At 43.7% G+C, this 17,346-nt stretch overlaps 1 protein-coding gene across 1 annotated transcript in view; it reads right to left on the bottom strand.

Moving 5' to 3' along the window:
• The window catches only part of LOC109916809 (F-BAR and double SH3 domains protein 2-like), a 64,345-nt gene that overhangs the window by 40,914 nt on the left and 6,085 nt on the right, over positions 1-17,346 (bottom strand). Inside the window, exon 3 of the mRNA XM_048603480.1 lies at positions 6,103-6,166. Coding sequence (XP_048459437.1) covers positions 6,103-6,166 — 64 coding nt within the window. The remainder of the gene's footprint in view (positions 1-6,102; positions 6,167-17,346) is intronic.

Here is a 17,346-nt window from a genome sequence, read left to right as displayed (position 1 = left end):
TGTTGCCAACCCTGCAAAAATCTCTAGAAATTCATCTCCAGGATGCTGCAGTGGCCAAAGATTCAGAAAGAAAATCATAGAGGCTTTTAAAGAAGTTTATTATTTCCATTAATCTGCTTTGCTTATTATTTGTTAATAAGATTTGGACATGTGGGAGAGAAAAGATTTTGACTGAAAGAGGCGTTTAGGCATATAATGATGGGACGTCCAGCAATATGTCTAACCAGGGTTGGTATCTAGCTCTGTGTCTCTGTGCAGCCTAGCATGTCATGGTAGAGACCCACCTAAACAGGCCTCAAACTTCTCCAAGACACAATAAGAGTCAGTACAGAAGACAGCAAAGCAGTGAAGGCAGATGATCCTTGAGGCTTTGTATTAATACAGGACAATAGCACATCCCACCTTGCTCCACTGCTGGGCTTTTTGCCTTGACATAACCCAACTAACAATTCCAGGGCAACCCCAGCTTCATGTAAACTGTTGTGGGTCAAGAAGATATGTTAATAATGCATTCTGAAAGGCACCCAGAATCAATAACAAAAGATTTGTGAACACAGCTGGTTGTGATAGTCCCATTCTCATTCATGGAATGGTTATAGCAAAGAAGGGGAGGCCATCAGCCGTTGTGACCTTGCCAGCTCTCCAAGTACAACAACACAACTGGTCTCACTTCCCTACTTTATCTTCCTGTGGCCCTGAAAACATTTTCTCTGCAAATAACTATCCAATGCTCTTTTGAAAGCTTTCATTGAATATTTCCACACACTACTCTTAAGCAGTGTGTTCCAATGTTTCCTCTATTCCTTTATTTATTTATATTTATTTCACTTCCCCTTATATGCATCTATACTATTCGCCTCGACCACTTCTTGTGGTAGGGGGTGCCACATTCTCACCACTCTCTGGTGAAAGAGGTCACTTCGGAGTTCCTTAAAGGATTTATTAGTGACTGTTTTTTGTTTATATTTTGAGGGGAATGATGGCGCAGTGGTATTGTCACTGAAGGAGTAATCTAAAGGCCCGAGCTAATGCTCTGCAGGCCTCAGGATCACAATGCAACACAGCAACTGGTGGAATTTATATTCAATTAATAAATTCGGAAGATAAAGCTAGTAATGGTGACCGTGAAACTATTATTTGATTGGGATAAAAACCCATCTGGCTCCTTCAGGCAAGGGAGTCTGCCGCCCTTACCCAATCTGGCCTACATGTGACTCCAGGCACACAGCAATATGGTTGACCTTTAACTGCCCTCTAAAATGGCCTAGCGATCCACTCAGTCCAAGGGCAATAAGAGCATCGATAATAAATGCTGCCCTTGACATTGATATCCTACAGAAGAATCAATAAATATTAATAATTTGTGCCCCTTTGTTTTGATCTCTCCCACAAATTGAAAGGTCTTCTCTGCTTTCTACCCCAGCCCCCAACTCCCTCAAGTTCTCCATTATTTTAAAGCAGCCTGCCATTATGAACTGCTGACTCAGAATTTCAAATGGCAAACTGTGGAGACTGGTCGAGGAACCATTGCCTGATTGCTCAGTTCCTGGCCTTTTGCCATGGGACAGAGTCAAATGTCTGATTACTCAACAACTTCCTTAAAACCAGGCAGTGTGAATGAATAAAAAGGTGACATCACCCCTACTCAATATCAACAAAGCTTGTCAAATTTTTTGTTTTGCAAACACGCTGGAGAGGCACTTAATGAAATGTAGCTCACGTAGTGACTACGTTCCAAGTTTAAAAATACATCAAATGGACATGCAAATTTTCCAGGGAAGTCACTGGGAAATGATCAGAAGCTGACCTTTCCCCCTCCTCAACATTCAGAAGGTTCCATTTAGATTCAGAAGGCGCCCATAATTTACAATGCAGATTGTGGCTGACATCCAGGTCTCCAATGTCCATTACTGGGTACAGACCTTATAGTGCGAGTGAAGCCGAGACCTATTTATAGATCTCTCCAGCCAAGAATTCTCAGAAACGCAACTCCTGTTCGGGCCAAAAGTAAAGAGAAACAATTGGAGTAGGAGTCGCTAGAGGCAGGAAAGCAGAGGCCCAGTCCTGGCCTGAGAAGTCCTTCCACTGCCCCCCTCCTCTGTTTCTAAGTGACCATCCTGCATCTCCCTTCCCAACCCTACTTTCCATTGCCTCCCTCACTCCAACCCTCTTCTCGATCCCCACACTATTCCAAAAGCATTCGACCATCCAATTGTGCTCTGCCATTTGATAAATATCCTTGCTTGCATTGTCAGTCAAGGATCTGTCTCTCACCTCCTTAAATATATTCAACCAACCCACCTCCACTGCTGTCTGAGAAAAAGCATTCCAAATGCTAACGATACACTGAGAGGGGGAAAAAAATTCCCATTTGTTCCTCCATTTACAGCTTCACTCTCATGCCCTGCCTGACTCTGAACCCTTTTCATATGCAGTTGTCCGTGTCTAAGTGACCTACTGCTGTTGCTATGTTCTGAGCCGGATAGTGCACAAAGCAGCCAAATGATTTCAGAGATTAGGGACTTTCAGTCATGCAGGTAGTGACACACCTTCTTTGCTGTAAGGGGAAAGGGGAAATCAGAAGGAATTTATTCATGCAGAGAGGTATGCTGATAAAACCACAAGAAATAGGAATAGGACTAGGCTGTTCGGCCCCTCAAGCCTACTCTGCCATTCAATATGTTCATGTCTGATATAACGTTCCTCAGGTCCATTTTGCTGCCCTTTCCTCATAACCGTTGATTTCTCTACTGAACTAGGATCTATCTCCGCCTTAAACGTACACAAGGACTCTGCTCCCACAGCTCTCTGTGGCAAGGAGTTCCAACCCTCAGAGAGAAGAAATTCCTCCTCATCTCAGTCTTAAATTGGTGCCCCTTTATTCCAAGATTACTCCCTCTGGTGCTGGACTTTCCCATGAAGGGAAACACCCTCTCAGCATTTACCTTGTCAAGCCCCTTCAGAATCCTATATATTTCAATGAGTTCACCTCTCATTCTTCTAAACTCCAGTGAGTAGAGTCCCAACCTGTTTAACTTTTGTTTATAAGACAATCCTGCCATACCAGGCATCATCCCAATGAGAGATAGTAGGAACTGCAGATGCTGGAGAATGATGCTGCTTGGCCTGCTGTGTTCATCCAGCTCTACACCTTGTCATCATCCCAATGAAACTTCTCTGAACTGCCTCCAGTGAAAGGATACCTTTCCTTAAATAAAAAGGACCTAATTTGCTCACAGGACTCCAGATGTGGTCTCACCAGCACCTTGTATAGCTGAATGGCCCCATGCTATATATCCTACAAAACCTGGGTCCACTTGAAGCGGCATGGCAGGATCACCCTGACCCAGTAACCTCTCACATTCGTCAGTGAAAAGAATTCTTGTCACAGACAGCAGAGATGTGATTAAACAAATTCTGCAACTTCTTTAGAAGGGAAAGGTTGTTTGCTCCTACTGTTAGCTTCCATTCAAATTCATCTGGAAGCTCCTTGAGTGCATCGTACACTGTTCAGATTCTGGTTACAAGTTGGGTTTAAGGAAGAGTATGAAACCTTGTGTAAACTGAAGTGATAAACGCCCAAGCAAGACATTGACAGTAAGCAATGGAGCAAGCACGAGAGACTGAGAGCGGCATGGTGGTTCAGTTGTTAGCACTGCTGCCTCACAGTGCCAGGGACACGGGTTTGATTCTGTCCTTAGATGACTGTCTGTGTGGAGTTTGCACATTCTCCCCGTGTCTGTATGGATTTCCTTTGGGTGCTCTGGTTTCCTCCCACAGTCCAAAGATGTGCAGGTTAAGTGGATTGGCTGTGCTAAACTGCCCATAGTGTTCAGGCACGTGTAAATTAGAGGGATGGGTCTGAGTGGGATGCTGTGTGGGTAGCTGTAGACATGTTGGGCCAAAGGGCCTGTTTCCACACTGTAGGGATTCTATGATGATAAATGGAGGGTGGACTAATATAGAGGATTGAGCGAGTGTGACATGAAGGGTAATGTAGTATGTGAGGTTACAGGTTACTGAGTATGCAGCTGGAAAAGAGTGGATCCCAATATTGACCAGTTTCCCCAGAGTGCAGAATGCCAGGAGTTCAGTTCCCAGGCTGGGGATTACCAGGTGATGTCAGCGGTGGAGCACTGGGGAGATTGGATGTGGAATCAGAGAGTGGATTATCAGCTAGAGGTTCTGCTGGAGAGAATAGGACAAGAGGATGCAAAGGGACTTGGCGGACAACTAAATCTTTGGAAAATACTCTTGCAAATGGGCTTGGACACTAAGAACAACTACCAGGGTTGCACACTGATGCCTATGCACTGTGTGAACAGTTCCCTCAAATAAAGGGAACAGGAGGAGGCCATTCAGTCCCAAGCATTCCATGAGATCATAGCTGATCTCTATTCATTCACTGTTCCTAAATCCATATCCCTGAATACCCTGGCTCAACAGACCTCGATCAATCTCAGATTTACGTTTATTAATTGAGCCGGCAGTTTTGTGGAGGGAGATCCACACTTCATCACTTCATCTGATATAATGTCCCCACAATACACTTCGGACATAAATTAACAATGAGCTAGTTACAATTAAGGATAGAATAGGCTAAGGGATGCACATTGAAGTGGACCATGCACATGGAATAAAGGGTCAATTCCAAAGGCAATTAGTTGCTTGGTAGTACAGGTCCCAAATCTTGCTGAAGAGAGAAATGCGGGGCTGAACTTTAGAGGAAATGGCAAAGTGTTAATTTTGGCAAGTTTCACAGAGGTTTAAACAGTTTACTCTTTCCAAGCTCAACTCATTACCCGTGGACCGTGCCCGTATGACGTCCCACTCCCGCTCACGATGGTGGAAGTATTCACCACTGGTAGTACCTCCCAGGATTCCTGGCACCGGTACCACCTTTAAAGACCAGCCCAGCACCTGATCAAATGCTGGCAAACTGCAGTTGCCTGGCACATCTCCCGTCAGTTGCCTCATACATGTCTGACAGAGGACAATTGGCACCCGGGCTATGCCAATGGGGAACCGGAGGTCCTGGCGGGTGGTAGGATGGAAGGGTGTTGCGTGCAGTCACTGCCTGTGGAGTGTGCGCTGAGATGTTGGTGTCTAACATGGAGGGCTGGAGGCGCTAGAGGTGAGCTAGAGTTACCAGGTTACCACTAGGATTGCCGTTTGGGAATTATCACCATCTAGTTTTTTTTATCCAGCGAGGAGGAGATTGGGACGGTACGTGCCAAAGAGGTGAGATGGCGTAGTAATGTTGATCTATGCTAACGCATGCGAATAGGCCTCTCTCACCACTCACTAGCAAGAACCTTGTCTCACCATTCAACATTAGTTGGAAAACGTGACTTTTTGTTCCTGACATTGACAAGCCCCTTGTTAGGCAACCATGTGATTTTGCTACCTTGCTCTCCATAGCCCATGTCATTCAGGGGCTGGGAAGATTCTACCCACATTATCAAAACCTTCATTCCGAGCACTCATCAGGACAAACACAACAGCGCCAAATTCCAAAGAATCATAATAATTTGTACTGCAGGATAAAAAAGATGTCAACTGATTTTCTGAAGAAGGGTCCTGACCCGAAACGTCAGCTTTCCTGCTCCTCTGATGCTGCCTGGCCTGCTGTGTTCCTCCAGCTCCATACTGTGTTATCTGTCAACTGGTTGTCAAGTTAACCCACTAGGGTCAATCAAAGTCAACTTGGGATGGATAAGTGAGAGACGGGGATGTCTAAACAAAAGGGTCAAGCATCAAGCGGCTCAGTGGTTAGCACTGCTGCCTCACAGCGCTAGGGACCGAGGTTCGATTCCACCCTCGGGTGACTGTGTGGAGTTTGTACATTCTCCCTGTGTGTGTGTGTGGGTTTTCTCTGGGTGCTCTGGTTTCCTCCCACAGTCCAAAGATGTGGATTGGCCATGGGCGGTACACGGGTGGGTCTGGGTGGGATGCTCTTTGGAGGGTTGGTGTGGACTTGATGGGCTGAATGGCCTGCTTCCACATTTAGGGATTCTATGACTCTATGCTTTTGAAAATATCTTATCCTTTTCTACCTTGCCTCTTACTTCATGTGGCTCTCATGAGCTTTGTTGGTTTAGCCCTGGTATCGCTCCTTACCTGACCATATTCCTTCTCAATTGCAGCTCTCTGTTTACTAAACGACCTGAAAAAGAATACAAAAACATAATGATGTCAGAGAAGTGAAGCCTGATCACCTGGTGATCACAGTGTGGTTACTGTTTAAACAAAAGAGCTGCAGGCAAGTCCAATAGAATTTTTTTGACAAGTATTTAGTTCTCCCTGTAAGTCAAAAGAACCACTGGGCTTCCAGCTGGGGAGAGGGAGGGGGGATGGCTACACTGTCAGAGGGATGTTACCGAGGGACTGCTGCACTATCAGAGGGATGTTACCGAGGGAGTGCTGCACTGTTGGAGAAATATTACTGAGGGAACACTACACTATTGGAGCAATGATATGAAAGGAGCGCAGCACTGGCAGAGGGGTAGTATTGAGGAAGTACTGCACTATCAGAGGGTCAGTACTGAAGTTTACTGCACTGTCAGAGGAATGGTACTGAGAGAGCATAAAAGGAATTCTGTACTGTTATGTTAAGCCCTCAGGAGAGGTTCCCTTAGTTTATTATAGTTCCAGGCAGGATTCCCCAAATTGTTAAGCTCCAGAGGTGAGGAGGGATGAACTACCAGACCCCTTCATCATTCATTTAATCCCTTGGTTGGTCACAACAAGGTTAATTTAAACATGGACCCCTTATCTTTCTCCCAGACTCAAATGAAGCTTTCTCAAGTCAACAAAGAGTGAATTTATTAATGACCATGTGCGAGGAATTAATAATGCAACACGGACAGATTAGAAATGAGAGATGAGGTCAAAAGGATAAAAGTATTAAAAAAAACTCATCAGACTCTGAATTGTTTGTGAAGTGCTGATAGTTAAATGTTAAATGTTAAATGTAGAAGAATGTTAGCATTGACATTGGTAGTGGGCCGCTGATTTCAAGATTCTTCGTTTTACAGGTTGGTTGAGGTTCTATTCTTCCAATTCCTTTTAAACATAACTGAATTCCAGCATTCAGGGGCAGAGAAAGGCCTTTTGACTGCTTCCTTTTTTTTGTCTGGCTTACTAGTAAGTTGTCCTCCATCACTCATGATGCAGAGATGCCGGTGTTGGACTGGGATGACATTATCAGAAGTCACAGGATACCAGGTTACAGCCCAACAGGTTTATTTGAAATCACAAGCTTTTGGAGCACTGCTCCTTTGTCAGGTGAAGGAGCGGTGCTCCAAAAGCTTGTGATTTCAGCTAAACCTGTCAGACTATGACGCGGTGTCGTGTGACTTTGGACTCACAGCGAGAGAGAGGAGAGAAAACCTTTTACCCGCAAAACGGGGTGACTGGGGAGAAGTTCCTCAACCGAGACCTAACACATGTACTTACACAAGAACATCAGCCCCACTGGTGCACAAATAGAGTTGAAACTGGTTTTTTAACCTCAGCCCTTATGTATTTGCCAAAGGGAAAAATGTAAAACGTCTCTATGTGTGGGGCATAATCTGGGTTGCTGTTGATTTGGGGGTTAGGGTCATCAGCCTCTCATTATTGTTGTAGCTGTTAGGGATCACAGCGCAGTCTGCTCTGACTTGGCTTGTTTCTCATTTGAGGATTGTTGGTTGAAGTTCACTTGGCATCTTTAGATGTGAAATTCTGTGGGTCTCTTACTGTCTTCAGATAGCCACATAATTTACATCTGCAGCCCTCTTTTAAAAAATGTGTTTTGGAATTACAAATTGAAAAAATGTCCACTGTACTTTAGGGTTCTGACTCGTGATTCTGAAACTCCCAGAGGGGCAGTGTATAATTAAAGCACAGGAGGAGGCCATTCAGCCTAATGCGGTAGTTTGTTGAACAAACTTCCCAATTTATTGCTGCACATTCCAGCTTTCTCCCTATAAATTAATTCCCAAACCCTGATTCATTCCCATGACTTCTCCCTCAATTCCCCTGCTGAATAACAGTGCCGCGCTCCCTCAGTATTGCAATGCCAAATCAAGCAGGTTTCTGAAGAGGAGCCCCTGATCAGAGTGGGAATGTTACACATTATGGACCTCGTTCAATTCCTGCACTCTTTCAGACTGGTTCCTCCATACTATTTAACTTAACAATCCTGTGGGGACACGGAAGCTAATTTCCTTGTTGCAGCTCAAAAGGTTTTGATATCACAACGCATGTTAGGTTCTCAATGATGTGAACAAGGCGGTTTCTGAGGGTAGTCACTGAGCTGATCCCTGAGCAGAAACAAGCAACATTTCAGCAACCTTCAGACAGCACAGATTCCACACAAACAGGCTGCTTCTTAACCCTGCTTATTACCATTCCAGATTGTTACTAACTCATATATGCTCACACATCTTAGAGAGAATTTTGAGGAGTGGAGACTGTGTGAGGGTGCAGGGTGCAGTGTTATTGCACTGTAGGAGGGTCGGGGCTGAGGGAGTGCCACACTGTCAAAAGGTCAGTACTAAGGGAGTGTGCCACTATGAAAGGAGCTAACTTTCAGATGAGCCCCATCAATTCAAGGACCTTTTGTCCTCTCAGGTAAATGCAAATATTTCTGCAGGACTGTTTGAAGAGAGCAGGGGTGTTCTTTTCTGTGTAGTGGGGCCTTATTCCCAAACTTACATCACAGAGAGAGATGATCTAGCCATTTATCACATTGTACACACACACAAACTTCCACAAAAAGCAAAACAGCTGGGATTCAGGGCTGGTCTCTCACTGACTGAGCTGAGGTGGGTATGTTCTGTCTCATAGTCAGAATGCCAGTATACAGTTAAGAGGCATGTTCATGACACCATCACTGCCATAGCACATAACCTGACAGTATGAAGGAATCATGCTCCATCTTGCCTCCGACCACTTGAAGCATGACATGTCACTTGAAGCTTACTGTTCTAATGTAGACCTATGGCAGCCCAAACACTTATGTATCTTTTAATGTAACATTTATATATCATAGCTAGCTGTAATAAATTCTTCAATACCATACTGTCCGCACAAGTTTCTTACGTTATAACGGATAGCAGAAGCATAGTCACATCAGTTACGACTGGAAAACATACCACCAGGGAACAGGACTGATTCCTTCACAATGCAGGCCCACCCAACTCTCACTAAGTCCTGTTCACCAACAGCAACAAATTTATCATTCTTAGTCTCTTATCCACTGATCAGCCTTGCCCCTGCATTTTCCTGAAACGTCCCCCCACATTGTAACCTTCTAATCTCTGTCCATCCCTTTTCTCAACTATTTCCCACTGGTAGACTTGCTCCATTGGCTGTAAGCTCCTCTCTACACCTCTAGCAAGATATTTGGATCACCTGTGTTAATTTTTTACGTTGCTTCATGCCACATTGTGTTCGATAACACTTCTGCGAAATGGTTTGGGATGTTTTAGTCTGCCAAATGTGGTGCAGAAATCCAAAATATTGCCAAATCTGTCAAAAACCATGGAGCTGTGATGAAAATTGATCTATGGATCAATAAACTCTGGTTGCAATTTTGCCCACAATGGAAGCAATTTCCCAGAATTTGAAAACTCCAGGTTTGTGCACAATTACGTCAATAATTTTGTACAAGTACACATATTAGTGCACGTGTGCTTTCTGTTTTCTTTAGTGGGATGTGAACATTGCTGGAAAGGCTATCATTTGTCATCCATCACCAAATTTCTCCTGAACTGAATGCCTTACTTGACCAGGTGAAAGGCTAAGGGTTGACCACAGTGCTGTGTGGCTGCATTCACACATAGGCCAGATTAGCTTTGGACAGCAGAAACAAACACCGAAAATGCTGGAGAAATTCAGCAGGCCTGGCAGCATTCGTGGAGAGAGAAACAGTTAACGTTTCAAGTCTGACAATGACTCTTCTTCCAAACTGAAAGTGATTGGAAAACGGGCATTTTTATGCTTTCGACAGAGGAGGAGCAGACGGAACGGATGGTGTGGAGGCTCAGTACAAAAGCCAAAGTACATGTCCTTCCCTCAAAGGCATTTGTGAACAAAGTGAGTTTTAATCATAATCGATAATGTGTGCCATGATAACCATGACTGAAATTAGCTGCTCATTCCAATTTTATTAATTGAATTTAAATTCGACCAGCTGCCGTGGTGGGATTTGAATCCAAGTTTCTAGAAAATTAACCTGGGTTTTTGCATTAGTAATCCAGTGACATTGCCACTGTACCCAAAATAATTATTCTGGTGCAATTTTGTTCACATTTATCAGCACAAATATCAATTAAAATACTTACAATTCAATTAACCTGTACATATAATCATGTGGCCTCTGAGTGTAACTATACATGAACATGTAACACTAACAGTGTAACACTCACTTTTTTTGCTTGCCTGGCTGAGTGTAGCACTAGCACACAGCAGCTCAATACCATCCAGGGCAAAGCAACCCAGTTGACTGGTGCAGTGATTGTAATGAGATCAGCCTGGTAGACCTCATAGAATTTGAGCTCCCTGATTGGGGCTGTTAACCTGGTCCAATCAGGGAGCCCTGGCTGACAGATAGAAACAGGAGTGTCAGAGGTTCTGCTCACTCCGGGAAAATCAACACAAGGAAAACACTTTTATACAGAAAGTCTACATGATCCAGAACACAACATCACCCAAACAGATGCTGAAAACAGATTTAATTACAACTTACAGATAAAATTGGATTGGTGTTTGGAGGGGAAAGCTATCCAGGAATCATACAATGATACAATACAGAAGAGGCTCTTTGGCCCATCGTGTCTGTACTGACAAAAAACTATTCTAAATCTACACACGTCCCACTTTCCTACTCTATGCTTGTAGCATTGAATGCAATGACGTTTCAAGTGCTCATCGAAGAATATTTTAAAGGTCGTGAGGTTTCCCATCTCAACTACACTCCCAGGCAGTGCGTTCTAGGCCCCCACCACCCTCCGGTTGAACAATGCTTTTTTTCCAAATCTCCCTTCTGCCTTTCACCTGAAAATTATGCCACTTTGTTATTGACCCTTCAACTAAGGGAACAGCTACTTTCTATCAACCCAATGGGGAAAGCTCGGGGGAATTAAGAACTAACCAAATAGCCTCCGTCTGTGTTGCATCAATTCACAATTCTGCCTGTAGAAGCCATATGGTAATAGCTTGATCAGAATGACTAAGTTGTATCTGAGACATTGGCGATACCAAAGACAGTAATGGATGATTAACCAAAGAGTTTAAGATCTGAATTTGAAAGGTAACAAGATCACTCGGAGAAGAGTGGTGCAGAAAACCATATTAGTGACATTTTTTGTTGTTACTCATTCATAACATGTGAGCATTGCTGGAAAGGACAGCATTTATTGTCCATCCTTAATTGCCTCTAAGGTACAACTAAGTGGCTTACCGAGCTCCAGCAGAAATTGGCTGAGAGTCATTAACATTGCTGTGGGTCTGGGACTGGAGTCACATAGTAAAAGACCTTATTCCTAACAGCATCGTGGGGTGCACTTACACCACATGGACTACAACATGGTTCACTTGGCCCTGGCAGCAAGGGTTCAATTCCCACCCTGGCTGAGGTTACCTTGGAAGGACTCTCCTTCTCAACCTCTCCCCTCACCCGAGATATGCTGGCTCTCAGGTTAAATCACCACAGCAGTTGTCTCTCTCTCTCTGTAATGAGAGAGCAGTCTGATAAGACTATGGTGACACAACAAATCAAGGGTAACTGGGGATGGGCGATAAATGCTGATCTTAGTAACTAAACTCACACCCCAGCAGGAAAGAAAGGAAACACTTCTGTGAAGATAGATTTAAACAAATGCCTCATGTATTTGCACACGAGCAATGGTCCAACCTGATTTTATTGCCTCTGAATACCTCACCCTTTGAGGGGGTTTATTTAAACCTTAATGTAAGATTCATTTCAATGGTAGAATCAGAACAAATCCTATGCTTGTAAATGAAACTAACTGCCGAAGCTTAACTCAAGTAACCTCCCTTTACTATAGGTTCAGTTACAGCTTACATTCAAACCAAAGACACAGAGGAAAGCTTTATTTTAACAAATCCAGAGGCCAACAGACTGAATACACTTGGTTCACAAACTCTTGTTTTATTTGCAGTCTTGGCTTTCTGGAAAAGATTGAAAATAAATCAACTGCTGTTAAAATTTAGTTTGGGGCCATCAGAGAATCTCAGGCTCAGTGTGTTCAGCAGAGCTTTTGTTCAGCTTGCTTCACACAAGAATTATCCCTCACTGTTCAAACTTTACACTGGACGCTCAATCTCCTGTCTGAATCTGCTCCAACATTGCACATTGTCAGCAGGCTACAGCCTGCCCAATGTTTTCCCTTATTGACCTTTACTTAGGTAGGGCACAGACTTCCCAGTGCATACCTTGGTGATGAGAACACAGCACTGGGACTCCAATTGAAAACACCAGCAAAGGTCTGATGGGCCATTGGAATTGAATAGAGATAACTGACTGAAATGGAAATTCCACCAAAAAGTCAGTCCAAGACTGTGTTCTCATGCATTTAAAGGCTGAACTGCAGTATCTGTGTCTTCTAATTGGTAGGAGGAGAGTCTTGGGGGAAAACAGGTGGTGGTTGGGCAGGGGAGCAGAGTTGGGGGAAGCATGCTATAAATGCCATAACCAAGAGAACCTACATTTGTATCACTCCTCAGGATGTCTCAAAGCAGTCCACAACCAGTTAAGTACTTTATAAAAACTGAAAGAACTGCAGATGTTGCAAATCCTTTTATTCACTCACAGGATGAGGCGTCGCTGGCTTGGCAGCATTTATTGCCCATCCCTAATTGCCCAGAGAGCAGTTAAGAATCAACCACATTGCTGTGGGTCTGGAGTCACATGTAGGCCAGACCAGGTAAGGATGGCAGTTTCCTTCCCTAAAGGACATCAGTGAACCAGATGGGTTTTTCCAACAATTGACGATGGATTCATGGTCATCATTAGATTCTTAATTCCAGATATTTATTGAATTCAAATTCCACCATCTGCCATGGCAGGATTCGAACACAGGTCCCCAGAATAATATCTGGGTTGACAATGCAGTGATAATACCACTAGGCCATCACCTAGTTCTGAGGAGGGGTCACCCTGAAATGTTAACTCTGATTTTTGCTTCACACACGTACCAAACCTGCTGAGCTTTTCCAGCAACTTCTGCTTTTGTTCCCAATTAAGTACTTTGTCTTATGAGGAAAAACTGAGCCTATATTTTCATTGGAGTATAGAAAAATTGAAGGTCTTATTGAAACACGGAAGATTCTGAGGGGCTTAATAGAGTAGATGATGAGGGGATGTTTCCCTTCATGAGAGGAGTCTGGAACTGGGAAGCAAGGGGTGAACCATTAAGATGGTGGTGAGGAGAAATTTCTTCCCTTGGAGGGTCATTAGTATTTGGAATTCCCTTCCCCGGTGAGCAGCGGGTATTGAACATATCAAGGCTGAGTGAGTCTGAATTTTGATTGACAAAGAGGAAAAGTATTATTGGGGACAGATAGGAAAGCTAGTCCCTGTCAGATCAGCCATGATCTTACAGAATGAGACAGCTGGATAAAAGGGCCTGAGTAGCCTTCTCTACCTATTGTAATAAAGGAAACACAATTGCCAAAACTGCACACAGACAGGTCCTCACACTGTACAAGTACAAGGAGCTGTTATTCCTCCATGGCTGGAGAATACTTGGGAAAGGGACTGAGTCCCAAAGTGTGGTGACTGCACTACCTAAGTGTGGTGAGCCTGTGGAATTCCCTACCAGAACAGACAATTCAACACATCAAATGTTTTCAAGATGGAGTTCAACATAGTTCTTAGGACTGAAGGAATCAAAGGGCATGGGAAGAAAATGGGAACAGGCTGAGTGAGTCCGAATTTTGATTGACAAAGAGGAAATGTATTATTGGGGACAGATAGGAAAGCTGGATAATTAGCCACAATCCTACTGAATGGTGGAGCAGGCTTGAAGGGCCGAATGGCCTATTCCAGCTGTTTTCTGTGTTTCTACGTAAGAGAAAGAGCCACATTTTCCGACCAATAAAATCATCCTCTGATCCACAATTTAGTGCCCACGCAGACCTAAGCCATGATTCCATGAGTTGCTCTCCTGCTCCTGGTTCAGAAAATCAAGTTCAAGCCTCAGCCCAGAGACCTGAACATGTGACTCCAGGTTGACCCTCCTGCTGTACTTGTCGAAAGAAGGAGAGATGAATAAACAAACGTGCAGCTGTAGAGTGTCTTTCACAACCAAAGCATGTCTAAAAGTACTTTTATAGTCAGAGTCTGGAAACAGACCTTCGGCCCAACCAGTCCATGCCAACCACAATCCCAAACTAAATTAGTCCCACCTGCCTGCGCTTGGCCCATATCCCTCCAAATATTTCTTATTCATGTACTTTTCCAAATGTCTTTTAAACATTGAATTGTACCCACATCCACCACTTCCTCTGACAGTTAATTTCACACATGAACCACTTTCTGTGAAAACATTGCCCCTAATGTTGTTTTTAAATCTTTCTCTTCTCACCTTAAAAATACGCCCCCAATCTTGAAATCCCCCACCATAGGGAGAAGTCACCTGCCATTCACTTTTTCTATGCCCCTCATGATTTTATAAACCTCTGTAAAGGTCACTCCTCAACCACTTACCTTCCAGTGAAAACAGTCCCAGCCTATCCGGCCTCTACTTGTAACTCAAACCCTCCATTCCCAGCAACATGCCGGTAAATCCTTTAGAAACATTCCCGAGCTTGATAATATCTTTCCTAAAACAGGGCAACCAGAACCACACACAGTACTCTAGAAGAGGCCTCACCAATATCCTGTGCAACCTCAACATGACATCCCAACTCCTAAACTCAAATGTGTGAGCAATGATGGCAAGCGTATTAAATGCCTTCTTAACCACCCTGTCTACATGCGATGCAAACTTCAAAGAATTATGTACTTGAACCCTTAGGTCTCTCTGTGCTACAGCACTAACCAAGGTCCTTCTTTTAATTGCGCAAGTCCTGTCCTTGTTTGTTTTACCAAAACCAAAACCTCACATTTATTCAAATTAAACTCCACTCTCTCACCTATTGTGAACTCTCTCCCTCAAAAAGCGGTTAAAGTTGGGAGGGTTAACTGAAAATCTCAAAATTGGGATCAATAGGCTTTTGTTGGGCCTGGGTATTTAAAGGTTACAGAATTAAGGAAGGCAAATGTGCGCTTGGATTGTTTACATCAACAATTGTCCACCTGAACAGCATCAAAACAGGCTCGAGACTAAATTAATTTCCCTATATTCCTACAAATCCTGGACCTTGTCATGTTAATGATTATGATCGAATAATCAGTCCCTGATGAGTAATTGATTGTTCGACCATTAACATTACCTTCAGCTGGTGACCAGCAGGAGGAAAATCATGCTGATGGAGGTTAGAGTGCTTGAACAGTCAACAAACAAGCTAACCTACAGGTGAAACTCATACTTAACATCGTTAAATTACACTGGGGTGAAGGGTTTTATGGCTTGGTTGTAGTGTCCCTAACCTCTGGCCTTGATGGCCTGGGTTCAAGCCCCATCTGTTCCAGAGGTAAGCACATCTGAACAGGTTGATTCAAAATATCAAATCACATTAGAGTGCACGAGACAACCTCAATATTTTTGGACATCACAGTACCAAAGACAGTGTTGAAAACACAGTCAGTTGGCAGGAGCTTACTTGAGAAAGGCGAGAGATGAGGATGCATGTTGGATCAATTGGAAGCAAGGAAAGTCAAAGGCATATTGTCAGGATGTCCACAAAATTCCTAGTTTAAAATCAGGACACAGCTGACCTCCTAACAGAATTTAAAATGTTTAAATAGCATTCAAAACTACGGTTTCTCAATGCAGAAACACAAGCCATTAAAGACTTGCTATGCAATTGGGAATGAAGTCCTACACAGACTTACCACACCAAAATTAACAGGTGAAGAGCTAAAACATCCCCAGAAATATGGGCTATAGTAGACCAATTCATAATCAGATTAAACCCGCATTGACCAATTAGAAATCATGTTTTAGGAGGCAGAAAACTGCAGAATCAATAGACCAGTTCATGAGTGGATGGAGAGATAGGGGCTCAATGTGATTTTGCATATGTGGAGCTAGCAAAGCAAAGTGTTTTGTTGGTAATCACATTGAACCCCTGAAAGCTTTCCAGAAACTAAAACCAGCTACACAAACTGAAAACTGATGACTCCTCATCAGCAGAGTACAACAGGCCTTGGCAATTCAATTGAGCATCTGTTTTCAAAGACAAAACAGGAATCATAGAAGATACAGCACAGAGCATGGCCATTTAGGGGTGGGGCAGGGCAATGAAGGGAGACAGCTACATAATGGCATTGTCATGGACTTCATAATCCAAAGACCCAGGCTAATGCTTTGGAGGCACAGGTTCAAATCCCAACACAGCGGATGGTTGAATCTAAATTCAATTAATGAAAGGTATGGAATTTAAAACTAGTCTTGATGATGAACATGAAACATAACCATGAAACAATCACCCATTGTTGTCACAAATCCTTCCGATTCATTAAAAGCTTTTAGGCAAGGAATTCTGCTGCCTTTACCAGGTCTGGCCTACATGTGGCTCCAGACCCATAGTGATTTGTTGACCCTTGAGTACATTCTGAAATTGCCAATCAATCCACTCAGTTCAAGAGCAGTTAGGGCTGGGCAACAACTGTCCATGTCTCATGAAAGAATAAAATAAATACAGCCCATCACAGGCGCCATGGTGGCTCAGTGGCTCACGGCAGCAGAGACCCAAGTTTGATTCCAGCTTCAGGTGATGTCTGTGCAGAGTTTGCACATTCTCCCCATCTGTGTGGGTTTCCTCCAGGTGCTCTGGTGCCCTCCCACAGTGCAAAGATGTGTGGGTTAGGTGGAGCATCCATGGGAATCATAGGGACATGGCATGGGGTTTGGGTCTGGGTGGGATGCTCTTCACACAGTGTGAACTCAATGGGCTGAATGATTTGCTCCCATGCTGTAGTGATTTTATGATCAGGCCTGTACCAGCTTTTTAAAAGAGCTATCTAATTCACAGATTTGGTACAAAGTGATTTTTTTTATTATTCATTCATGGGACAAGGACATTACTGGCTAGAGATAGTAGGAACTGCAGATGCTGGAGAATCTGAGATAACAAGGTGTAGAGCTGGATGAACACAGCAGGCCAAGCAGCATCAGAGGAGCAGGAAGGCTGACGTTTCGGGCCTAGACCCTTCTTCAGAAAAAGGGT

Source organism: Rhincodon typus, chromosome 12 (genome assembly GCF_021869965.1).
Source record: "Rhincodon typus isolate 14 chromosome 12, sRhiTyp1.1, whole genome shotgun sequence".
Taxonomy (NCBI): domain Eukaryota; kingdom Metazoa; phylum Chordata; class Chondrichthyes; order Orectolobiformes; family Rhincodontidae; genus Rhincodon; species Rhincodon typus.
Note: the sequence above shows the minus strand (reverse complement) of the source record. Positions and strands in the feature narration are given on the sequence as shown.